Source organism: Fukomys damarensis, unplaced genomic scaffold (assembly GCF_012274545.1).
Source record: "Fukomys damarensis isolate Sample0158 unplaced genomic scaffold, DMR_v1.0_HiC HiC_scaffold_12, whole genome shotgun sequence".
Classification (NCBI taxonomy): Eukaryota; Metazoa; Chordata; class Mammalia; order Rodentia; family Bathyergidae; genus Fukomys; species Fukomys damarensis.
This window is the reverse complement of record NW_022900924.1, coordinates 8498767-8524609: the sequence shown is the minus strand read 5'-3', so window position 1 is coordinate 8524609 and position 25843 is coordinate 8498767. Positions and strand designations below refer to the sequence as shown.

Here is a 25843-nt window from a genome sequence, read left to right as displayed (position 1 = left end):
TAGATATATATCTATATATAAAATATAGATATATATCTATCTCAGGCTTTAGATCTCAAAAAAACTGACCATTTTAAACAAGATAATTGTAGAATTTTATACCTGCCAATTAGAACTCCTTTCTAAAGTTAAAGGATACAAAAATTGATGACTCTTAGAAAAATCTTACTATTTCTTGTAATTTGATTGTCTGATGTTAATACCCTCAGTTCTGTCAGTGGTGCTGACCTGGGCCAGTGAGCAAATCCTTAAATCAGCAGTTTTACTCCCAGAAATCCTCCTATTCTTTGTTTGATTGATTGACTGATTGATTGATTTGTACCAGGGATCCAACTTGGGACCTTGCGCTTGCAAAGCAGGTGGTGGAACCACTGAGCTACATCCCCGGCCCTGATTTTTGAAGTTGAATTGCGATGCAGTTGTTTGGCAAAAGCATCAGTATTGTTGCCCTAACTCTGACCTGGTTGCTGGATTTAGGGGAATAAATTTAGAGCCCTCAGAAGGAGACACAGGAGACTATTTAAAACCCTGCTGGTGACTGATAAGTAGTGAGGGCTTAATTTTTGAGGAAAAGCAACTATTGTCTACTTAAGCAAGCCTGTTTATGAGGGAGAAATGGTGGGCTACTGAAGTCAGGTCCCCATGGATGCTAGGGTTACAGAGGAAAGAGACGCCTTCCTAAACCAGCTCTTTCAGTTAACATTAAACACTCACTCGTCTCTCATTTCTTACAGGGTGACAGCAGTATCCGCTATTTTGAGATCACGGATGAATCCCCGTATGTCCACTACCTCAACACATTCAGCAGCAAGGAGCCTCAGAGAGGGATGGGTTACATGCCCAAGAGGGGACTTGATGTTAACAAATGTGAGATTGCCAGGTAAAGAGTCAACATGATAAAGTATTCAGTCGTTTGTGCCATCCGTGTAGTATCAGAGCAGTACAACTGTAAGTGGTTTTGTAATGCCCACGTCTGTCTGCCTTTGTGTGCAGCATGGAGTTAATTCTGCCTCATTCCCTGCCCATACAACCAGAAGTGTAGCAGTTAAGGCACATAGCTGAGATGTGTTGCACACTTACTGAAATAACGAAACCTTATTTCTTGACTATAAGCTGAGGCTACAGCCAGTATTCTCTGGCGGATGAGCAGGTGAGAATCTGGCTTTAGGATAGGAAAGGGGGTGATTTTCCCTGCCAGACTGGCTAAGAAGTGGGTTCTACACAGGACCGTGGACCTGCTGGCCCTACTAGACAAGCCAATGCTCCTACAGTAGGGTGTGAGGTGGTTTATCTTAACAAATTCAGCTCTGTCCTATAATTGCTGCTGCTGTATTACTCCTGTTTATATCCTCTAATGCTAATGAGCTTCTTAAGGGATGGGCTTTTTTTCCACAGTAGTCAACGAAAGATACCCTGTGAAACTCAGCGGCCACTGGCCATTTGAAACAGGCTGGCACCGCACTATTAGGTGGTCGTATCCCACATTAACGTAAGGTGACATTTATACGGACTTTAAAGTTCACACAGGTTCAATCCATAGCACCCAGAACAACACTACAAAAAGTTTGCTGCTCTGATCGTGATTGAGAATTGATACTTACATTTTAAAAAATAATACTAAAAAGATTTTTATAAACCCTTAGTAATACTATGTTTTTTTAATAGCTGAGGTAATGAAAGCTGTCACAGATCATTTTAAATTGTGTTGTGAGCAATCAGAATGTGGTTCAAAACAGATTGAATCTGAATTTAAGATTGCATCCAGTATTTAGGAACACAGGACACTTCCTGTTTGTTTATTGAGCATTGATTGTACATCGGGCTCTGTGCTAACCATGCTACATGACTGTCTTCTCATAACAACCCTTTGAGGTAGCTGTAGTTTTTGTCCCCATTTAAGGATGAGGAGCTTGAGGCTTGGGAAGTTGTCCTACCCTCAGAGGTTATAGTAGAGCTGGAAATCAATTTTTTCACATCCATGCTGCCTGCAGAATGTTCATTAATCAGTCTTTAAAAGTGTTTTTGCTTTATCTGTGACCTTTTCTGTTGAAATAGTAGCTAGGTATTAGACGACTGTTTTACAAGCACCTTTACCATCAGAGCAGTCTCAGCTTCTGTTTCTCCTGAGCACGCACCTGTTCCCGCCAGGGCCCACACCTGACTGCTGGCTCTTCCCTGCACACCGCTGCCCCACCTGGCGGTCTGGTGTGCCTGTCTTGCCAAGAACTTGCGAGAACTCTGGGTTATATTGCCCATCCTTCGTTTGCCCTTATCACTTTCATCATAAATAGTTTCTGGTTTTGTTTGTTGTAAGATGGAAAAGAAGATTTTCCCCCTCCATTAGAAGCTATTTTTTTCCTCTCTTCCATAAGGTAATAGATGGTTTATATTCCTACCCTCTCCATATTTTGGATAATTTCACATTTCCTATGATGTGGTTTGCTTGGATGCCAAAATCTCATGTCCTAGGATTGCTTTGTTTTCTTTTTAAAAAATCTTGTTTCTACTTAAAAGGTGTTCAGCTACCTCAAGTTGGCAGAATACCTAGCGTCCAGGGCATAGATAAGGCTGTGTGATCTCTTCTGTCTGGTGACAGGCACCTTTTTTTTAAAAAAAAAAGCAGCTCATTGCCGGTGTTGCTATTTCCTCTGCAGTCTGTCCCCAGATATTACAGTTTGACTGTCACCATAATTCATAGATCTCTACTCATGGTTGTCTCCAGTCTGCCTAGCACAGATATTCTCAGCCTCAGTTTTCTCATCTGTAAAACAGGAGATTAAGTCCTGCCGCTTCCAGGCTGGCTCAGAGGGGGTGACAAGAAGAAAAGCGCTTCGTTTCCCACGTACACTGTAGAAAAGTAGAGTCAGCCTCATATTTTATTTCATGTGACTTTGCTTTTATTTTCCCTTTGAAGATTCTTCAAGCTTCATGAGAGAAAGTGTGAGCCTATTATCATGACTGTTCCCAGGAAGGTGAGTTCCCAGTTTTCTAGGCAATTCATATTTAAAAAAAAAAAAAAAAAATTCCCAGACCCGTTTTATTCATCCTTACAGGAAGTTTCCCCAAATGTCTCTTGCAGTCTGACCTTTTCCAAGATGACTTGTATCCTGACACAGCAGGGCCCGAAGCTGCCCTGGAGGCAGAAGAGTGGTTTGAGGGAAAGAATGCTGATCCGATCCTTATCTCCTTGAAGCATGGATACATTCCAGGCAAAAACAGGGATCTAAAAGTAGTCAAGAAGAACATTCTAGACAGTAAGCCTGCTGCAAACAAGAAGTGTGACCCGATCACTGCCCCCAAGAAAACCACAGACACGGCCAGCGTGGTAAGGAGTGCAGGGGACTGAGGGATATGCACACTGGCTCAGGCCTTTTCCTCTTGAAAGCCCTGAGTTGTCCAGGCCATTGAGTCCTAACCCAGGGTTGACACACAGGAGTTTTCAGTAAATGATCCTACGCACTGCATGTGAAAAAGTTCCCGGGCAAGTGGCTTAGTGGGTTTGTGGCCATGCTTGGCTCCTAAAACTCTGAGTTTTATACTGTATGGGGTACCTGCCAGTTTCCCGCCATCTCTGAAAGTGTAAAGGACCTTTGTGGGGTTTTCTTAACTTTCCCCAAGCCCCTGTGTGATGTGGTCGAAGTCTGACATGGGGGTGTGGGGTCACAGGAGCTAGGGAGTGAGGGTACCCTGGAAGGAGGAAGTGGTAGGAGTGTTCAGGTGCTGCTCAGTGGTCTGGTGACAGTAGGGTCTGGCAGCACAGATGGACTTGGCAAGACTGGACAACAGGAGGAGAGGTCAGGGAGTCCAGGGCCTAGAGGGGAAGAAGGTGAGAAGAATGGAGAGGCAGTGCCTGTAGGAGCTGACATTTGGGGCCATGACCAGGGAGCCAGTTCCGTGGATTTTGGTGGTCATGAGGTTTCCAGAAGCATCTGCTCCAAGTAGGGAGGGCTCGGTCCTGTTTAAGAGAGTCAGCACTCAGGCAGGGGGTTTGACTCCTAAGATCCTGTTCGGAGAGGAAAGGAGCTCTGTAGCCTCTGAAAGCGTCACCCTCATCCCGGTCAAACGCAGGCTACTCCTGATAGAGCAAGTGGGTGCTTGGGATAGAGGGCCGACCCCGAGGATCCAGCCTTGTCCTACACTTGTCCATTGGAGAGAATCTCTGCCTGGCCAAGTGCACGGGCACGGGGGCCAGAGGTAGCTCTGTGGGACACAATGGTTTTACTGAGATTTCTGTTGCTTCATCCAGCATCAGTTGTCTTCTCATAAGGCCCAAGTGCAGTAGGGTTTGACTTTTCTTTTCAGTTTGGAGATTATGGTTTGCTGTTTGCAAAGCAGAATATTATATTGTACATCTTGTAATAGGAATTGTGTTGGACTGTGTTTACTGCTTTTTAGTCACTACCTCTTTTTGTTTGCTTTCTTAGCAAAATGAAGCCAAGTTGGATGAAATTTTAAAAGAAATCAAATCTATTAAAGACACAATCTGCAATCAAGATGAGCGTATTTCCAAATTAGAACAGCAGATGGCGAAGATAGCAGCCTAAAGGTCCCACCCCCACCCCTCCAAAAAAAAAAAAAATGGGAGCAAGAACTTATGCTTGGTAGCTGGTTGTTGGTGTGGTCCTAGGGAGGGCAGAAAGAGAGGCACTGCCATTTGGAGACATTCCATTTCAGATTTGTCAACCAGCGATAGGCCACATTCCAATAAGAACTCAATTGGTCTCCCTAATTTGCAAAAACAAAAGCTGAGCTTTTTATCAGAAAGCTTTTTTGATGTTTTAAGTGTTATGTGACTTGTTGAACTTTTAAAAGACAAAAGTGCTACTTTTAAAATCCCAGATATTCAGAATTTTAGAAAACAAACCAATTCTGATTCAGCATCGTACCCAGGAACCTTTTTTTTTTTTTTTTTTTTGTACCGGAGATCGAACTCGGGACCTTGTGCTTGCGAGGCAGGCAGTGGAACCACTGAGCTAAATCCCCGGCCCTAGAAACCTTTTTTTAAATGACTAGGGACCAATGCCACATTGCTTTTTATATTTCTTTTCTTTTTTTAATGTTGCCAAAACCAAAAGGAGCTTTTTTTTCCTTTGTATTTTGCTACTTTGCAGTATTTGTGTGTTTTTTTTCCCTTAATTTGAAAGGGACAGCACTGTGTATGTTTATAAACTAAATGAAGATATTATTTTGTATAGACATTCATCTGAGAACAATCAGAGCAGTAGCCACGTGGTGCTGGCTCATTCGCAGCACAAACCTGTCGTCTTAATGACTATACAAAAGGAAGACTTGAAAAATCATGTGACACACAGTACCCCGCCCCCATTCCTCAGTCTTCTGATCAAAAAAGCTCAAATCGTATCTCCTCCTTTCTTTCCTTTCTCTTTTCTAGAAATTGGGTGGTTGTACCAGAATGGAATTTTGCTTCTTGATCCTGTGCTTCAGATGATTATAATCTAACCTAAACTAGCATGTGTTTCTGCAGTTTTGTTACACACAGAGTCTGTCACGGTCGTCACTTGGAACATCATGGTTCAAGTTTTGGTCAGTACTTGACGAGGGCTCCCGGGCCAGGAGTGTTCCTCCTGCCCGTCTGAGCAGTGTGCCTCTCTGCGGTGCAGTGGTGGGGACTGAACCAGGGAGCACGGAGGGGAGCCCTTCCAGGTGGTCCTTTGTTTCCTGCTCAGTCCCTGCCGTCCCTGAGCTGTGCTGGAGGAGGAGCAGCTCTCCTTACACCCAAAGCCCCTGGCTTCCTTCCTCCTCCCGTCTGCTGTGACCAGCCAGTCCTGCCTGTCTGCCTGCCTGTCGGCCCTAATCACACCCTTCAAGGCGAGGCCAGAGGGTGCTAGTGAATGTTGACACTGAGGCGAATGAATGAAGCAGACACAGGAGTGCCGGGCTCTGCTGTCACTGTGACGTGTACGGCTGTGTCCCTTTATGTCCTCCTGCTCTCCCTCTCCAGCTCACACGGTGGCTGTGTCACGGCACAGAGGCTCCATGGACTCGGAGGGGCCAGAGAGCGAGCACTGATCCTGCTCCTTCCTAGGTTAGCTGGGCACCTGCCTCGTGTCTGTGTTCTGGATTGCATGTTTAGAGCCAGACTTGTGGGAAGGGTCAGGTGCCTCACTGTGACCCATATGGTGTATGGCGACCTCACAGGGAGCTCCCGGGCACGGGCTTGTGCTGGTGTGGACGCAGGTGACTACAGGAAAGTGGACAGAGTATGGTGTGGCCGCAGCTGGGTATGGCGCACCTGGAAGAGCTCCCCGTCCGCGGCCAATAATACAGGCGCATTGTCCTCACAGTTCAGGGCATCGGAACGTTTGGTACGGTTTTGTGTGTTTGTGTGTGTGTGATTTTAATATTGAAGTGAACAGTGAGACGTAAAGCAATTACAGTGGCTTACAGTCAAACCTACATTATCTCTTTATCAGTGTAATCTGCTAAGGACCTTTGTTTCTAAGATTCAAAGATGTGTTAAGGTTCTGATATCAAATGAAGTAGACAGCATTGCTGCAGATGGTAGTGAAACACCAAGGGAATGTGGTTCAGAGCGAAGAGGGAGCGTGAGGAGAGGTTACCCTGACCTGAGTGTGCAGCTTGTGGTGTATTTAAGGAGTGGATGCCCAGCCATGCTCGAAGTAGGCGCCTGAAGCATTGTGGATTCTCTTTCCTGTTTTGTCTTCATCTTTTTTTTTAAAATGCCGCGACATCCCAGAGGAGGACAGTGAATTACTCCTAGATCGGCTCTTATAGAGCAGCCATAGTGTTCTGTCAAAGCACTTGCTTCCATTTTCAAAGATAAAAAGCATTGATTACAAATTGGTGTCCCGTGTTTCTTTCACCCCACCCTGGCTGTCTCGCGGGCACAGCCGTCTACCTGGCATAGCTTCTCCAACTCTCAGGAGCAGCCAGGTGGCTCTGAGGGTAAGTACTGGGGACAGGGGTGGGTGCTGAACTCATCCAGGTGGGAGATCAGGTGGGGCCTCAAAGAGGCCAGTGCGCCTGCCTGCCAGCCAGATCCCCGCAGACCTGGCGCGTGTTTCTACCTCCAGCCTGTGCCAGCCCTGTGTCCGGTGAGTGCTCCTCATCCAGAGCTCTTTTCCTTATCTCGGAAGAAGGATGCTGATTCCATACAGTGTAAATGAGAGAAACGCCTGTGTCTGGCCAATACGGCAGCCCTTGCTAATGGCTGCCGTGGGCACCACACTGAGCTGATTGCCTGGCACGGACTTTGAGAGCACTTTTCCTCAACAGAAGTAAAATTCCCCTGGCTGGCTATAATTTTAATTCTGTCCAAAGATTCTGGGTATCAGCTGAATTTCATGGTCCCTTTAGACTTCACTTTATACCTCTTTCTCATGACATTTCAGTGTAGCGGTAATTTCCTACTGTTTACCTTTTCTAAATGTTTATACTTGCGGAAAATAATTTGCACAGAGCTCTCTGCTCATTTGCTCCTAAGCTGGGCCTAAAAGTACATTCCTGTAATCCCACCTACCTGGGAGACTGAGGCAGGAAGATTGCAAATTTGACGCCAGTCAGCATTTTAACAAGAACTTGTATCAAAGTCAAAAGGGCTGGGATGTATCTTAGTAGTGGAGCATCCCTGGGTTTAATCCGTAATACCACAAAAACCAAACCCTCACTGCAGAGTCGTCTTATCTGGGCAGGATAGGTAGGTGCTGGGCTCTGTCAGCTAGCGGCTGCAGGAAGTAGAAGTCAGCAAGCATCAGGGAGGAGACGCGTGGCAGTCTGTTTACACCGGACTTGTTTTCTGGCAGTCTTGATTCTTTGCCAGAGACCTAACGGCCATAGTGTTGTCCCCAGACGGTCAGCCAGACCTTGTCTGGGGAGAACTTGCATTTTTTAAAGGTTACTTCCCTTGTTGTGTTTAGTGTCGTGTCCAGAAAAGCTTTTTGTTGGCTCTTAAGAATCTGTTAACTCTAAGTGGCCCTTTCTGTTTCTGCTGGCGCGTTAACATAACCCCAGGTCATCCTCAGATCACAGACTCGAGTCATCGTTCAAAAGCACCCCTGTCGCCCGGGCTGGACGTGGGTCCCTGCCCACCGAAGAGTGCTGGGTAGGGTCCTTCACTCTCAGCCAGGGGGAGCAAGCACACATCGGGGCCACACCTTCCGTGTGCTCACCCAAGGTTCACCTTTGGGGATCTTGTCCCAGGGAACTGGTAGAAGAGAAACTCAGGAATCGGAGTAAAAAGCAGTCCTGCAGAAAGGAGTTGTGTTAAGTTACCTGTCACACTCGTGTCAATACTGCAGTCATTTAAAGTCACCAGCTGGCTGTGGTGGTGGGTGCCTGTAATCCTAGCACTCAGGATGCTGAGGCAGAAGGATCTCAAGTTCAGAGCCAGCTTGGGCAATTTAGCCAGCCCTTGTCTCAAAGTTGAAGGGGGGTAGTGTTGCTCAGTGGTCGGTGCTCCTGGGTTCCATCCCTGGAGCGTTATAGAGTGACTGATTCCAGCTTTGGTTTGTATATGTACCCGGGCTGAAGCTTGAAAGCATATAGTGGTACCTTGGTTCACAAACTTGATTTGTTCTACGATTTTGGAAAAGATGACCACGTTTGTGCTTGCGTGGGAAAGATGGCCAAGGTTGTGTTTGTCACCCAGTGCAGACTCTGCAAACACAACATTTTGCCAAAAGCATTTGTTTGCAAGCAAATGCGTCTGTGAGCCGTGGGGCCAGTGTGTGACTTATGGGTGTTGCGTGCCCACTGCCAGTTGTCTTTAGCTACTCCAAGTGCCCCATGGCGAGCTATGTTGTGTAAAATTTGAATTTAAAAGTAATTTAAATGTTTTTTAAATAATCTGAATAATCGATAGGTGAAAATTTGAACACAGTTCTCAGCAGCTCTCCCACAAAGTCACCTTGTGGTCAGAGCTGTTGGTTGACTTAATGTGCTCAGCGTTGAGGGGAAGGGTGTGACAGCTGTCAGCCCTCACAAGAACAGGAAGGAGCAGACCGGTCTTTATAGTCAAGAAGCTAGGAGTGTTGTTAATGCAGTCAGTAGATAAATTCCGTTTTCTAAATTTCTAAATTTCTCATTCCCAGGAAAGAATTATTAGAATTAATGTATTAGTGATTAATTAAAACAATTAATAGCCCAAAGGTGCGCAAGGCAAAGCTGGTGCTGGGTGGTGGGCTGCATTCCAGAGGAGGCTGAGTTTCGAAGCTGGTGGGACTTTAGTTCGGCATGGGGAAGCTTCGTTGCATGGAAATGAAACTGGATAAGAAAACCCAAACAGGGAGGGTGTTTGGATGAGGAGTGAAGCTTAGAAGAGCAGGCAGTTCTGTTACCAAAATTAATCCACATACAATTTGAGCTTAGTTTTTCCTTTTGTGGTGGGGGTACTGGGAATTGAACCCAGGGCCTTTGCACCGAGCTAATCCCCAGCCCCTTTATTTTTCTGGTCAGTTTCCTAGGCTGGGCTTAAATTTGTAATCCTCCTGCCTTAAACTCCCAGAGTGCTTGGATTATAGGCATGTACCACCTCACCTGGCTAATTTTACCATGCACATGCGTGCGTGCGTGTGTGTGTGTGTGTGTGTGTGTGTGTGTGTGAAAACATGAACTTTTATTATTTCTTTATTTTAGAATGTGTTTGCAGTACATAATGGTCACATTCATTGTGGGGCTTTTTTAATGGAAGCATCCTCCCACTGATCCCAAAGAGTAAGCAAGCACTTTGAGAAGGGTTCAGACAAGGCCTGGTGGGCTCTGGGGCTGTAGAGGCAGCTGGGCTGTCAGCATTTCACAGTGGAAGCAGCAGGAGCGCACCTGGTCCCAGTGCTGTGTGCACTCGGGCTTCGGTTAAGCCAACGCTTCTCTGCCCTCACCTCCAGCCATCCAGATGAGGCAGGCATTACAGTGTCCAGGGTGCCTCCCCCCGCCAGGTGCCACGGGTCCCCAGCAGCAGGGCCCACCTGCCTTGTCACCCTGCTCGCTTCCCAGGCTCCTCCTCCACACTGGGCAGTCGTATTCATCTGGCCATCTGCTGGGTGAAATACTTTGACAGTGGGAGCATAAAGGGAAAGAGAAAACAGTGGATGGAGTGTCCAGCCAGGAAAGAGTTGCAGGTCAATGGTCGGGAAACGGAGGGCAGGGAGTGCACCATCAGGCTTTCAGCAGCAAGGTTCAAGCCCTTGGGCTAAGGCGATAAGGTAGAGAAGTGGGAAGTTGCCTCATCCATAACCGAACGTTGTTGCAGCCTCATTCCTGTGCTGAGCAGCGCTGTGAGGAGGTTAAGTTCCTTGTGGTTAATGGACTCCAGGGCTGCTTATTGCTGGCCTCGGACACAGTCCCGAAGTGGCCAGTGGGTCCTTATGTCCCTGGCCAGTTTCTTCCAGAGGTAGGGCCTGGGGATGCCACGTAGTGACAAGGTGGAGATTCTCATGTGGGCATCTGGCCGCTGTCTGGACAGCCTTGTAATCACCGCTCCTTCTGCCTCAGCCACCCGTTCCCTGTTTTTTTTGCTTTCAGAACGACATCTTCTGGAGCCTGTCCAAGTCTCTGAAGGAGACACTGGTTCTCCCTTTGTCTAGAGGACAAAGTCCCCGTTTAACAATGTTTGACCAAATATCTGAGCACCCACTGCCTGGCCAAACTGACTGACAAAAGTAGCTGTTGAGGTTTCCTCCACTTCAGTCTTCTTCCAAAGCAGCAGCTGGAGCCGGGCGTGGTGGCGCACACCTGTGGTGCAGCACTTGGAGTCCCGAAGCAGGAGGATCGTGCAGCCAGCCAGGGCTCCATAGTGAGACCCTGTCTCAAATAAGAAAATACAATAAAATAAAGCAAAGCAGCAGTTGAGCTGACTTCAGGTATGAATGCAAACCAGGGCCCATAGGCCTAATGCAACACCACTGGAAATTTAGATACTCCGTATCTTCAGAATGGCTCTCACCTACCTACCTACCTACCTTCCTCCTTCCTTCCTTCCTTCCTTCCTTCCTCCCTCCTCTCCCTCTCCCCCCTCTCTCTCCCTCTCCCTCTCTCCTTTTCCTGGCTGTCCGTCTCTTTCTTTCTTGACAGTCTCACTATATAATGTAGGTCAGGTTGGCCTCAACAATCCTCCTGTCTCAGCCTCCTAAGAGTTGAGATTACAGGTGTGTGCCACAACACCCGGCTGGAATGGCTTTTTCATTTTTAAGTGCATGGGAAAAATCCTACCAAAAGACACTTAGTGACAAGTAAAAATTATACAAAATTCAAATTCCATTGTCCACAAAGTTTATTTCAACGTCCCAAACTTTTCTTCTGCCTGCTTTTGCTCGATGTTCAGACTTCAGTAGTGACAGAGACCTACAAACCCTAAAATATCTCCTTGCCCTTCAAATGCCTGCTGCCCCATCTTGGCCCCAAACCCTCATGGCTTCCTGTTGCAATCACGGTGAAAGCCAGAGCCCCTGAGTGCCCTGCCCTGTGCCCACTAAAGCTCCGTGTGGAGGCCTCCATCACTGAGCGGGTCTCTGACTCCACACCCTGCACTCCTCAGTCCTCCACTGACCCTGTATGAAAACCCTTCTCCTGCTCTCATTTTCTATATAGCGTGCTTAACTATGGCTGGTCTCTGAATTTTTGACTAGCCCCTCAAGTGAATAATAAACTTCGTTAGGACAGGGACTTGTCACCTTCCTCACAGGCTGGCCTGGTGTGTCAGTACATAACCGTTGAGATACTGAATAGTTGAAAATAGAGACATTGTCCCGGATGGGGGCACCCACTGGGTTATCTGCTCGGCTGTACTTTGCTCCCACAGCACCACCCTGTGACCAAGTCAACCCCAGGCTGGGCTGTTGAGCCCCTCCGTGCCTCCTCCAGTAGCAGGGCATCAGGGAAGTCGGGGTTCTCTGGCAGGCCGAGTGGGCAGCAATGGTTAGGAGGCTTCTGGGTCCCTTTAGCTCTCCGTGTCCATACCTGAGGTCCAGCCGCATTTGTGACCCTAGTGCCATTTCAGTCCCATGAGTAGGCTGTGAAGATCTGTGTCCAGCAGGCCCGCAAGCCCCTTGAGATCTGAGATCCTGCTGTTCCTTGGGTCTGTCCTGCCAGGCAGGGGCTGGGTACTCAGGGGTGGCCACAGAGGCCCGGATTCCTTCTGCGGTCGCCCTCATGGACAGTGTGGGTTCAGGGCACGGGTCGGGCTCCCCTGTTCTTTGCACTCTGGAGGAGGGTTTACACTGCCTTCCCCAGCCAGAAACTGGCTCCTGGTGCTGCCCACACTGGCTGCCAGAATGGGGTGGAGGGGGTGTGAAAGTGAAATGTTCCATGTGAGGAGGGGAATTGAATCCTGGCCACGGCTGTGCCAGGTAGCTGCTTCCCCTTCTGATGATTCCAGTGGGCAAAGCTGTGAGCCTGTAGGGTGGAGGGGGTGGTGCTGGAGAGCAAGCAGGTGTGACAGCCCTGCTCCCTCCCGGCCTGGCCCACGGAACGGAGCAGCTCCGTTCTTACTGTATCTAATGAGGCTTTGACTTTCGTTTGAACAGAGGATCCAGGGTGGGCAAATTAAAGAAATCACACTCCGGGGAAACAGGTTGCACGCAGCTCCTCGGCTTGGAGGAAGCCGCAGGCCCTGAAGGCCAGTGGCCCTGGGGTCACATCCACCTGCACCCTCGCAGAGCCTCGCCTCTGGACAGTGACCACTGGGGAAGGCAGGTGGGGTTCCAGGAGGGGTACAGCTCTGCCTTCCTGCAGTGTCCCCCACTGTCAGGATTACAGAAGTGGGGTTCCTGAGGGGAGGGGCAGCACTCAGGTCCCTCATATTACGAACAGATACAGACACCTCAGGTAGTACCTGGCGCACCAGATACAGTCTGTGCCCACCCACGTTTCGAGAATTCCAATGTTTAATTTCTTTCTCCTAATGACTGTATAGTTTACTCTTGTACACATGGTGCATACTGGATTGAAACTAAGCTTTGCTGACTGATCACACAATATTTCCTCTCTTTGTTCAACAGTATTAGGTGTGTGTATGTGTGCGTGTGTGGTGGTGGTGGTTGTTATTGTCATTTTGGACAATACTGGGGATTGAACCCAGGCTCTTACACATGAGAGGCAAAAGTTTGTTTTGAGACTGGCTCTCGTTAAGTTGCCCAGTCTGACCTCCAACATGTGGTCCTCCCGCCTCAGCTACCCAAGTAGCTGTGATGAAGGGCATGAGCCACTCCATCTGGATTACTAGGTTTCAACACAGTTGTGCTTGTTGTGGAGGGAGCAGTTTCACACCCCATCACCCACCCAGAAACAGTAGGAGCAAAATGCAATGAAACAGGACGCGGTGGAAACTCCGCTGTGTAGGCTGCAGTGATTCCTGCTCAAGGTCCATCAGGGACTGCACACATTTTCCCTCTCCCCTGAAATAAGGATGGCTGGATTTAGTGCAGAGATGACCGCCGTGGAGGGTCCGAGTCTTGGAGGTTGGAGGTTGTCTGATGCAGACATTGAAGCCAGGGGCAGTCCTGCAAATCTATAATCCTAGCGCTCTGGGAGGCTGAGGCAGGAGGATTATAAATTCAAATACAGCCAGGGCAGTTTAGCAAGACTTTGTTTAAGCGGGTGGGGCTGGAAATGTAGCTCAGTGCAAAGGCACTGGGTTCAACCCCCGATACCACAAAAAATAAGTAAATTAAACTGAAGGTCAGGGCTGAATCATTCCTGATCAGGCAAAACCAGTTAGGCATTTTGAGTGTCCTAAGCCCGGATTGAGTTGCAAATCTTAAGTGAAACTGAAGCTGTTTCTTGTGAATGCTGAGACCGAAGGAAAACAGAACTTACACCAACCAGAACTGGTCAACAAACTTATAATCAAATAACTAGCAACCTTCCAGGGATATAGAGCAGAGAAGGCAACCATATCACCAGTCACATATTTTCTTTGCTTTTCTTTGTCACCAGCCCTGCACTCGTGCGCCCTGCAGAGCAGTGGTCAGGCCAAAAGCCAAAAGCCACCAGCCAGGTTAGGTGGGAAACGGACAAGAGGCTCATGAGAACTGGGCGCTGGCTTTGAACTTGCCAGGTGTCTGGAGGGGAGTCTCATGGTCTGTCTGAGTCTGCCTTGTCTGGAAGAGAAAGCTTTGGTTTTCTAGTGTGAAACAATGTGACAAACCAGTGAAGGCCTGAGAGTTGATTGGCTGCAGATGTGGGTGCAGCCCAACTTCCTCACCTGACTCCCCAGGTCACAGTCTGTAAAATTTAAGAGCAAACCCTCCAGACCTTGGTGTGCTGACCTTCAGTACCTGTCTTTAGTGTCGTGTTCCCAAGGGACAGATTTCGCAAGCATGGGTCTTCTGGGTTTCTTCCCTAATACTTCTATGCTTGATACCATTGCTTTGATACCTTCGCAGTCATTGGAGTGCACATTTCTGGGTTCCATTCCTAGAAGCCAAACCATGCTCACTTTGAATGCTCCGAGGTGTGGTTTCATGGTTCTCACACAAACAACCTGAACAAGAATCTCCTGAAAAATATTTGCTCCTCTCCAAAGCAAAACTAGCTGTCCAAGACTTCCCCGCACTGAGCAAGTCCCTCTCTCTCACACAGAGAGCTTGCCAGGCAGGTGCTGTGCTGCTGAGCTACATCCCTGGCCCGGAGAGCTTGAAGCCGTCGCCGGCATCGCTGTGAGCCTGCTCGTCACCCACTGGGCTTCAGGTCCGGAGCTGCTCCCAGCTGCTGGACCTGAGCCCAGCCTCTGCTGTGGCTGTGAATCTGAGCACAGCTCTCTAAACCCTTTCCTCCAGGGGCTGCTCTGACTGTGAGATAAGCTCAGACGGGCGCTGATGGGAGCCAGAGGTGCAGGGCATGCGAAGCGGACATTCTGAGGCTTTGCAGGCCCGGCCTGCACTGCGGCGTGAAAGTGCCCACTGATGACACTTGCTCCTAGAGGTGTGCTGCTGCGCCCCAAGGAAGCCTGACTTATTGACATGGAACCGTGACTTTCACAAAACGGTTCTGTGTCACCGAACGTTCTGTGCAAAGCCAGGCAGGCGGTGGGCTGGGTGGCCCTTACTTCCACCGACCCGTGCCTAGCTCTGGCTCCCCCATGGTTCTGGTCCTGGCTTCGCCTCCTGCCCCCGAGGGCTGGCAGTTTGAAACCTGGGGGAGAGGGGGAAGCCTGGGCTCTCAGGCGCTCAGTCCCCACCCCCCAGGACCTCGGTTTCCCTGTCTGTGTAGGGGTGGGGTTTTGGTCTCCCCTGGCTGCAGCAGCTTCATGAGGTTGAAATTCTGCCCTGGCACCCTTCTCCCACTTCATTTGAAGACTGTGTGGGAGGCGGGGTGTGGCCTTCTCTCTGTGTCCCGAGCCCCTGCCTGGTGCAAAGCCGTAAGGTGACTCAAGGGGACCCCGTAGTCCTCCCTCTCCGAACTGCTGTGCTCCCCCTGGGCTGCCCAGCCAGCCAGCCCTGGTAATGATTTCAAGTGCCTTTCTCCTAGGAAGATTCTCCTACAGGCACCCCTCCCTCCTTTCACCCCAGAGTGACATTTACCGTACTGTGTCGTAATGCTAGGTCTACTTGTTTACTCCCTGGCCTGCCCATCTGACACAGAGCTACGGGAGGGCAAGAGCACTGCTGGGCGTGGTGGCGCAAGCCTGTAATCCGGCACTGGATAGGCTGAGGCAAGAGGATCACTGCAAATTTGAGGCCAGGCTGAGTAACAGTGAGTTCAAGGCCGGCCTGAAGTACATATTGAGACCCTGTCTCAAAAAACCAAAACCAAAGAGCCCAGAGCTGCTGGCTCTGGGTATCCTCAGTACATCCCGGCTGTGCGCCAGGCCAGATGGCTGAATAAGCCAATTGAGATAAGCAGTTTCTAGCCAGGTGTGGTGGTGCCTGCCTGTGATCCCAGCTACTTGGGAGGTTGAGGCTGGAGGATCGAGAGTTCAAAGTAAAGCTTGGGCAACCCGGCAAGACCCTGCCCCAAAATAAAACTTTAAAATGTCCAAAGGCAGGGCATAGCGGCATATGCCTGTAATCCCAGCACTCAGGAGGCTGAGGCAAGAGGATCACTGCAAAGTTGAGGCCAGCCTGGGCTACAAAGTGAGATCAAGGCCATCCCTGGCCTGAACTTCGTAGCAAGACCCTGTCTCAAAAAAAAAAAAAAAAAAAAAAAAGTCTGGAACTGTAGCTCAGCACTACTGCGTTAGCCTAAAATGCACAAGGCCCTGGGTTCCATCCCCAGTACCAGGAAAAAAAAATTTAAAACATGAGCAGGTCTTGCCTGTGGGATTTGTACTCCAGCTCCCAAGGGAGTGCTATCAAAAGGACCCGCTGCAGGGCCCCAGAGGGAAGAGATGCGTCCAATTTGCAAAGCCCGTGGTGGTCAGGCCCTTGCCCCTGCCTCAGTGTGGGCGAGAATGGAGGGCCACCCTCTCTTCCTCTGGTTACTGCCTTCCAGGGCGGGTCCCCTGCTGCCCTACTGTCACCGCTCTAGGGTAATGCTGAGGCCCCTCTCTGGGGGGTCCGATACCCTAACCTGGGGCACCTTCCCAGGAGGTTTCCACATGGTCTTTGGTGTCTTCATGGTTACAGAGAGTCCAAACGGACAGAGACCCAACAGGCCCCTCTCTCGCTGTCCACCTAGTCTTCATCAGCGTCATCACCCGAGCTGTCACAAACAAGGGGGTGTGGGCCGTCACGTGGTCCCGGGCTGAGCAACCACATTCTCGCTTCCTTCTTCTACACACATTGCCGTTGGGGGTTGGCAGGGTCTGAGACGCGGCAGGGGGTGCCATACAGTGCCCAGCAGCCTAGTCTGGGGCTTTGTCACTAAAGCAAAGAAGTCACTTCTAGGCCCAGGAGGCAGCTGTCCCATGCTCTGCTGAGCACGGTAAGTGCTGGTTTGCAAAAACCACAGGGAGTGGCCAGGGGACCAGGGGACCAGGGGACCTGCCTGCCAGCTGCTGGTGAACCCAGGGTAGAACTGCTGGGCATCTCCTGAGCTGCAGCCCCTTCGGAGGGCAGACTCCATGGGCTCGGACCAAGGTCTTCCTGGAGTCTGTGGCCTTCTTTGGCCTCTTCCTGTTTCTGATCCTTCAGTGTCTAACCTGCCCACTCTGCTGGCCTCGCTCGCCTGCAGCTGCTGCGGCCTTCTGAACGGGAACTTCAGAAATGTCAGAAGCATCGAGAGCTTCTCCTTAGACATCATCCCACCCCTTTCTCTCCAAGGTGGGAAACTGAATCCCAGCGAGTTGCTTAGGAACAAAACTGAGATTAGGACCGGAGGGCTTCGGGAAGGAGGAGGCATGCGGGCTTGTGTTGAAGCTGTTTGCTCTAGGGCCACGAAAACACTGTTCTTGGACACTTTGTAAGATTGAGGAAATGGCACTGGCTTGTGGTAAATTATAAAAGTATTAGAATTGTGATACTATTGTTAGCAAAGGAGAAACTAGTAAAAATAATCACTAGAATACTCTTGTTAATTTGTATTTGGGATACTTTCGGGCAGTAAAGCAGGCTGAGTCAGGAGCTGCTTCCCTCCCTGTGGGGATTGAGGAACACACACACACACACACACACACACACACACACCAGGGCTCTACGCCTGGAACTCTTTTTCCTGACCTCTGTTTCCCTCCTTTATCCATCCCTGACCTGGAGCCCCCAGGGTGGGCCTGGAGTGGCTTCCTGTGAGGCTACCCAGAGCCACACCCCGCATGGAGGATGTGGTCCGCACCGGGCTGTGCCAGCAGCCAGGGGAGGTGAAACCCCAACAGCTGAAGAGCCGGGCTGCAGCAGGGCCTTCCAGGGAGATTACCCTGGAAGCTTGGAGGGGAAGGACAGCTCCACAGGGGAGCAGGGCCACCCGTGGGAGGTGGCGAGCTTGCAGCTGACCCTCTGGCTGCAGGACATGCGTGGCAGCGCTGTAGCGCCTGGGCCCAGCTCTCAGTTCCCTTTACTGAATGGGAGTGGGAAGGCAGCAGGGGGGTCAGTGGGGAGACAGGATGGCTGGGGCAGGTCTGTCTGTCTCCACAGGGGTCTTCAGAAAGCTGTGCCCCCTTAAAGCAGGCAGAGTTCACATCAAATTCATTTGTGCAAAATGCCACACCCACTTTGTAGCAGGCCAGTACATCGGGTTCTTAGGGTGAAGAAATTTCCCCTAAAACTCATGGTCTGTGTCTTCCCAAAGGGCCACAGAATGGCAAACAGATACACAGCATCTCTGTGGTGTTCGAATTGCGTAGGGCTGGGTGGAAATAAGCAAAAATGTCTACGGTGGCACCCTGACCGGATGGAGGTTGCCGATGGGCAAAGGTTTGAGTGTCAGTCGACAAACATGGTGGGGAAGTCTGGAGACAGTGGTACGGGGCAGCTGTACCTGGTCCTGCCTCACCAGCCAGTCAACAAGCCTTGGGGATGCCAAGCCTGTCGCCACTGGGGTTCCCGTTCAGTCTCTGTCTTCCAAATGCCCACAGTCTGGTGGGATGGCTCAGACAGACAGCCACAGCACCTGTGAACCACTGGGACAAATAGCACCAAGGTGCCACGTGTGTCCTGTCTGCTAAGTCCTGGGCATGTGACACGCTTGGCAAGATGCTCTGTGCAGTCCCCTTGGCATGGGAATGGATTTTTAGAAAGCAAACCATAGAAAAGGCTTAAATAGTGCGGGGTGGCTAGGTGTGGAGGTGCCAGCCTGTAATTATGAGGCCGGAAGATCCCAAATTGGAGCCCAGCCTGGACGGTGTCGTGAGACCCTGTCTCAACAAAAGTACAAAGGGTGGAGGACAGCTCAGTGACAGAGCGCTGGCCTACCGCGTGCAAGACCTTGGGTTTAATCCCCAGCCCCAAGGGTGGGGGGGGAAAAAAGGAGGATCAAATCATGCCTGGGGCCTTTGGGATGGCTCCAAGAACAGGCACAGCCTTGTCCACAGGGGTGGCGGCTGAGGTGAGCTCTGCAGGAAGACTGGGGCCCAACTCCCCACCGCCTGTCTTTCTGGCTCTGTGGCTGCATTCCAAGTGGGCCTCAGTTTCCCCACCTTTCACATGGCATTAGCAGCGGCTCCCATCCTTTCGAGCGGACCAGCGCTTCATGTACAGGATGCGGAGCAGGGCCTGGCGGGCTGTGTGTGCTCAGTACGTGTGACCCCCAAACAGGAGGAGGACGGGGCTGTGGGCTGCACCCCAGCGCAGCACACGGAGACAGGCGCCTGGGCTCCCGTCCCACCCTCTGAGACCCGAGGAGGTGGGAGGTGTCACAGCCCATCCTAGGTGGGGGACTTTGCCAGGGGGTGGCTGTGGTTAGGGAGTCCCTTGCCCTTGGTGCGGAGTTCACTGAGCTCTTACTGCGCGCTGCGCGGCCTGCCTGGGCGCTGCTGTCGTCTTTGCGCTTGGCTGGGCTTGCTAGGTCTTGGCTTAGCGATGGCCCAGGGTGACTTTTCTCCCTTGCACTGGTGTGAAAGTGGTACTCATATTCGGGCAGCAGAAACCTTACTCTGAAGTTCGATCTTGTCGGGGCTAGAACTGTAGGAAAAAGTAGGTTTCCTGTTAAGTCTGAGGCGGGCCAGGCTGAGTGCATTCAGGGCTGTCTTTGACTTACGATATTTTCAGTGTGCTGTAAGGTTAGAGGGAAGCAACCCCAGATGCGATACTTAAGGTCTCAGAGAGGTGAATCGAGTTGCCCAAGGTCACACAGCCACCTTGTCAGGGACAGGGCTGGGGTGGAACTGGTTTGATGGGAGTCCCCATCAGACCTGCAGCGGGGCCGGGGACACCTCAGTCTCACCTTATTGACCAGCAGTTCCCTTCACCTGGCAGCTGTTTAACCCAACCCCTATGAAACTCAGGCTTACAATTCGAAGATTCGAAAACCTTGTGTGCTGTGCTTAGAGTCATGTGGGCATCATTTCTTTCTTTAAATTTTATTCTTATTGTGAAACAAGGTCTCCTAAGTTGCTCAGACTAGCCTGGAGCTTGCAACCCTCCTGACTCAGCCTCCCAAGTAAGTGGAGTTACAGGTGGGTTTTACCATGTCTGGCCCCAAGGGTTTATTTACTTATTTGTTTATTGTAGTACTGAGGATTGAAGTGAGGGCCTTCACACTGAGCAATAGCTACAACCCTTTAAAAAACTTTTTTTTTTTTTGAGACAAGTTCTTGTTAGGTCGCTCAGTTGCACAGACTGGGCTCAAACTAGCAACCCTCCTGGTTCAGCCTCCCAGAGTGCTGAGATTACAGATGCATGCCCTAGGCTTTATTTTTGAGCAGCCCAGGCTGCTGGCTGCATGGTAAGGTGTCCAGAGCTAGGTGTGGCCCTGGGTACCCAGCTGTTCCCTGTACCCTGGGTGTGGCCTGGGGCAGAAGCAGCTGGTTTTGGGGGCAAAAGACAGGAAACAGGCAGCTTCTGGCCTCCTGGTGAGGCAGCGCCGAGGTAACCAGGATGTGACTGTCCTCACCACTCTGAGGTGAGGGGGAAGAGGAGGGCGGTCCTGGTAGTGACACAGCCCTGTGAGCCTCAGTTTCCTCATCTCGTGGGAGTCTCCAAGGCCAGTGCTTCAGAGGAGTGGTGACAAATGAGGCTGCCCAGGGGAGACAGAGAGGAAAGAAGCCCCTCCGAGCACCGCTCTCAGAGCTCAGCGCCCGCTGCTGCTCCTCTTTCCCCCGTGGGTCCCATCCTTCCTGTCGGTTGGGCTGGGCCCTGCTCAGCCCCGCCTCAGGCTGTGGTGTCTCTCGAGGAAACAGCACTGGCCGGGCGGGGTGTGTCTGAGGCTGATGGCTTTCAGGGGACAGAAGACTCTCAGCAAGAGCTCTGGAAACACCTGGGAAGCTGGTGGCCCTGGGCAGGCTCAGGTGGGAGATCTGGGGTCTCCCGGTGTCCCCATTTTATCCCAACAGAGGAGCAGCTCTGCTTCCAGAGGCACCTGCGGCCCCTGAGCACTCATGGTGGCTTGTGACATCTTCCCTTTGCTCTGTCCTCTGTCTGAGCCCCGGAGAGAACCCCAGCCGAACCCCTCTGCTGGCAGCCAGCACCGGGCACCTCCCATGCTCGTTTGAGCCTCACATCCATCCTCTGAAGCAGTACCACCCACTTTACAGATGAGGGAACTGAGGCTCTGACAGAGGCAGCCTGCTGCGGGGGCGGCACAGGGCCTGGGGGATGCAGGATTCAGGCCATGCTCTGCTCATGCAGGGGATTTGGGGTGGGTACAGGGTGAAGAGCAGCCAGTTCTTGCTGTGCCCCACCTCCAGGATGCAGAAAGCAGGTCCCGCCCCTCCAAGGTGCCCTCCGCACAGCCCAGGAGCCAGAGAGCGGGCGCTGCCATTGTGCCCCTGTCACTCTGCTTACAGGAAGTGGCTGAGGGCTCTGCTGCCAGGAACCCCGAAGAGCCCAGGAGGGGCGGTGGGTGAGCGTCTGAACAGTTAGGAACCGTGTCTTCCTCCTCCCCCAGGACGGAAGGGCTGAGGTTGGGCCTCAGTGTACGAACTCTGCCGTGTGCATGCACACAAGTGTGTGTATGTGCGCGCGCGCGCGTGTGCGCCAGCTTTCCATCGCTGTGACAAAATACCTGACATAAATAGCTTCAAGGAGGAGAGGATTGCTTTTGTTCCCTTCCCTTCCCTTCCCCTCACTTCCTTTTTCTTTTTCTTTCTTTCCCTTTTTCCTTTTTTTTTGTCCCCCTTGGCACTCGGGACCAAACCCAAGGAGTGCTAGGCCACGACCCGGGCCCTCTTTATATTTTATTTTATTTTTTTGAGACATAAAGTCTAAGTTGCTCAGACTGAGCTCGAGCTTGTGAGAAGCTGGGCGGACAAGGAGGAAAGGTCCATCTTGCCTCCCAGTGGCGGGGGTTTTGGCCCATGCTCACCTAGCTCCAAGGCACAAATATCATGGGAAGGGTGGCCGTCACCTTGCAGAGGCCAGGAAGCCCAGAGAGGGGGAGCCAGGGAGCAGCTGTGGTCCCCAAGGTCGTGCCCCATGACCCGCACTCTTCAACCTGGTCCTGCATCATAGGTTTGAATCCCCGCCCAAAGACACCATTGAGGCAGAGCCCCACTTCTGAACACATGGGTCTTTGGGGGACATCTTAGGGCTAAGCCATAGCAAGCACCTACTGTGCTCCTGGAACTTTTGAATCCATCCCCTTATTGGCTCCACTCGATAACTCTGTGACAAAGGTGCCATTTCTTATCCCTGATTTATAGATAGGAGATCTGAAGCTCAGAGAGGCACCCGTCTGTCTCAGGGTCACATAGCTCGTAAGAGACAGAGCTAGGATTTGGCCTCCTCTGACTTTGTTTCTATAACCCAGTGGCTTGTTTGTCCACAGATAGAAAGTGTTAGCCAAAAACCGATAAGGAGGCAAACAGAGTTTCTAGGAATCCTGTGGAGGAAGTTGAAGCCCTGTGGCTTTCTTCACATTGTATGGCAAAAATAACAGCTGTCATCACTGAGGGTCTGCTCTACCCCTGGCGTGCGCTACCTAGAGCAGACCGAGGTCACAGGCTCAGAGCTCAGGGGCCCTGATGTCCCTCTGTCTGTGTCTCCCCAGGTACCATGCCTCTGTGCCTCCTGCTGCTGCTGCTGCTGGTGCCTCTGAGCACAGCCTCCACCCAGGAGGATGCAGCTAAGGGAGCCCCAGGCCCTGCCCTTGCCCGGGGACGGAGACAGGTGGAGCTGGAAGATGACTTCGAAGACTATTCCGAAGAATATAACACAGAACCTCCAGAAACACTCACAGAGACCACTGGGCCTGCAACTACAGACTTTAAGCATGGGACCCTGAAGGACCATCTAGCGTGGACAGATTCTGTGGAGCCTGGAACCTCTGAGCTACCCACCCTGGAGGCTGCCGTGAAGCCAGTCACAGTGGATTTAGCTACAGAACTGAGCTCTGTGAATGTTTCTATCATGGAGGCTGCCCTCAAAGACGAGGCCCTATCCGGGCCACTAGCAGCCACAGAGACAGAGACCACTCAGCCAGCAGCCACGGAGGCAGAGACCACTCAGCCAGCAGCCGTGGAGGCAAAGACCACTCAGCTAGAAGTAACAGAAATGGAGACCACTCAGCCAGCAGCCACAGAGGCAGTGACCACTCAGCCAGCAGCCACAGAGGCAGAGACCACTCAGCCAGAAGCCACGGAGGCAGAGACCACTCAGCCAGCAGCCACGGAAGCAGAGACCACTCAGCCAGCAGCCACAGAGCCAGAGACCACTCAGCCAGCAGCCACAGAGCCAGAGACCACTCAGCCAGCAGCCACAGAGGCAGTGACCACTCAGCCAGAAGCCACAGAGCCAGAGACCACTCAGCCAGCAACCATAGAGGCCCTGCCTGTGAGTCTCACAGTCACAGAAGCTCTGCCCACAGAGCACATTGCTGCAGTGGCTATGTCCACAGAGCCAGGCACCACGGAGTTCTCGTCCTCGGGACCCACCCCTACCATCGCCTTTTTTGGGCGCTCTGTCACTCGAAAGGACACCACTGTGGCAGCCAGCAACTTGTTCAACATGGGCCTGAAGAAAGGGGAGGCTGTGCCCACTAGGAGCTCCACGGCCCCCAGCCCCACTGAGGCCCCAGGGCGCATCCCTGTGAGGCAGTGCCTGCTGGCCATCCTCATCCTGGCACTGGTGGCCACCATCTTCCTCGTGTGCACTGTGGTGCTGGCTGTCCGCCTCTCCCGCAAAGGCCACATGTACCCTGTGCGCAACTACTCACCCACAGAGATGGTCTGCATCTCGTCCCTGCTGCCCGATGGGGGCGAGGGGGCCTCCACTGCAGCCAACGGGGCTGTGACCAAGGGTCACGACCTAAAGACGGAGGGCAGGGAGGACCGAGAGGGGGATGACCTGACCCTGCACAGCTTCCTCCCTTAGCTGCCCGAGAGACCCCGGCCCTGTCGCTCCTCTGCAGCCACCCACAGCTCTGGCTTCCCGGGAGACCCCGGGGAGAGGGGTCTGGAGGACAGGACTGCGGCTGCCCCAAACAGAGTCAAGAGCCACCAAGGTCCCACAGCCACGTAGGCCCTGCCGGCAGAATCACCCCCCCTCCTGCCTTGGTGGAGCCCGGCTGTCCCCAGGCCCTGCCTGCGAAATCCGCCCTCAACCCTTCCTTGTCCCGGGTCAGTTCTGGGGGCCTCTAAGTCCTCCTCCTGCTGCTGTCTGCTGTCCACCTCCCTCCAGGCCACTGTGGCCTCATCCCCAGGTACCAAGGAAGACTGAGTGCCCCTATTCCCCTTCTGGTTGCCGTGGTGGCCAGGTAGGAAGGGAATGCTTTGGGGAGGGATGCTGAAGAGTGATGGATTCCTGAGGCCATTTCCCTGTGTCCCCCACCCCAAGAGGGGCAGCTTGGGGCTCCTTGGGCGCTGTTCTGGGATCCCAAGGCGGGCCTCAGCAGGCCCTCTGTGGGACTGTGCGGGCCAGTTCCATCTTGGACGGTGATCCCACTCTTCCCTCGCTTGTTTTCCCCTTGGCTACGTGTTAGGGTGGGCTCTGTCCCTGCTCTCACCCAGCCCAGCTCCCATCAATGTGGATGAAGGAGAAGGCACAGTGGCTGAGTCCTTCGCAGGACTCCGGGAAGCCCTCCCTGCTCTCTCCATGCTGCAGGTGCGGCAGGTGCTTTCCAGCGCCAGGTCCTCAGCCCCAGGCTCTCGGGAGCCCCCATCGTGGGCTGTTCACAGGGCAATGGGCCATCTTGGTTCTGCTTGGGCAGCTGGAGAAGCTCTTGTGCTGTGAGGGGAAAACGGGGGCTTACTTAATCTCCCCACAGAAGTAGGTGCCCCCAGATCTCAAACACACCTCCACGTGCCCATGCCATCCTCCTGGAAGCCCGCCCCTGCCCACTAAGGCCAGGGACATCTCCTCCCAGGCAGAGCAGCCACAGCAAGTCGTCTCCACCACTCAGAGGGGTCAGGATGGGATGGCACCCAGAGTCTGGCAGGCTTGGTGACACAAGCCTCTAGTCCCAGCCCTCAAGGGAGAATCTCAAGTTCAAGTCCAGCCTGAGCAATTTAGCGACTTAGCAAGATACTGTTGCAAATTCTTAAAAATTAATAAAGGTCTAAGTGTGGGGGCCCTGAGTTCAACCCCCAGTACCAACAATAGAGAAATACACAAATAAATAAAATAAGAAAGTTTGGAAGGGAAGAGGGAGGAGGGTAATGGAGTTGTGTGAAAATAATCAAGTATGTTATGTGCATCTACCAATATGCCAATATGAAACCCGTTACTCTGTGTAACTAATATGCACTAATACATTTTTTAATTAAAAAATTTAAAAACTTTTTTTTGACAATAAAGTTCGGGCTGACCAACTTTTCCTCCAAAGGCCAGACAGTAAATACTTCAGGCTCTGTGATGGCAGAAGGGTTTTTATCTTGCCTAGGAAACTCGGGCAGTGGTGTCTTTGGGAGCGAAGGGCCTCTCCCTGCCACCACATCTGGGGAGTCAAAGAGAAGGTGGTGGCTGCAGCTTCTGGGAGGACTTGGGAACAAGAGCAGAGTTATGGGAAGGCAGGAGGAATAGGGCAGGTGCATGGGACGGAGTTAGGGAAGCGGGCCAGTGCCCCACACGTCTGACCGTGGGTTTCTGAGCCTCCGCCTGAGTGTCTAGGACGAGGCTGGGCTCACAAGGAAGGTAGGTTCTTGTGCTTTGGGGGAGGGATGCTTGGGAAGCCGGGAGCCTCTCCCATGGGCAGGGGCAGATAACCAGGTGAGGCCCCTGATGGGTTCTGAGGATCATGAGCTCAATTCTTCTGTGGATCGGGAGCCGCAGAGAAGGGGAGAGGAGGGAACCCCTACAAAGCCTGCAGACCCCGGGGCTGAAGGGTTTGGGGGCATCAGAATGGTTTCAGGGTCCTAGGTTCCTAAGGCTTGGGGGTGCTACGTGATGGTGCAACCTGGTTT

General features: G+C 51.9%; 2 protein-coding genes across 2 annotated transcripts in view; both read left to right on the top strand.

Moving 5' to 3' along the window:
* Coro1c (coronin 1C) overlaps window positions 1–4585 on the top strand; it is a 44571-nt gene extending 39986 nt beyond the window's left edge. The window contains exons 7-10 of the mRNA XM_010604004.1: window positions 735–880; window positions 2915–2972; window positions 3080–3325; window positions 4425–4585. Of these exons, the coding sequence (XP_010602306.1) occupies window positions 735–880; window positions 2915–2972; window positions 3080–3325; window positions 4425–4544 (570 nt within the window). The 3' untranslated portion in view covers window positions 4545–4585. The remainder of the gene's footprint in view (window positions 1–734; window positions 881–2914; window positions 2973–3079; window positions 3326–4424) is intronic.
* Window positions 4586–16711: 12126 nt separating this feature from the next.
* Selplg (selectin P ligand) lies at window positions 16712–24960 on the top strand. Its single transcript, XM_010604003.2, has 2 exons — window positions 16712–16839; window positions 22495–24960. Exon 2 carries the CDS (start codon window positions 22500–22502, stop codon window positions 23814–23816), a length of 1317 nt encoding a protein of 438 aa, XP_010602305.1. The 5' UTR covers window positions 16712–16839; window positions 22495–22499; the 3' UTR covers window positions 23817–24960.
* The last annotated feature ends 883 nt before the right edge of the window (window positions 24961–25843 follow it).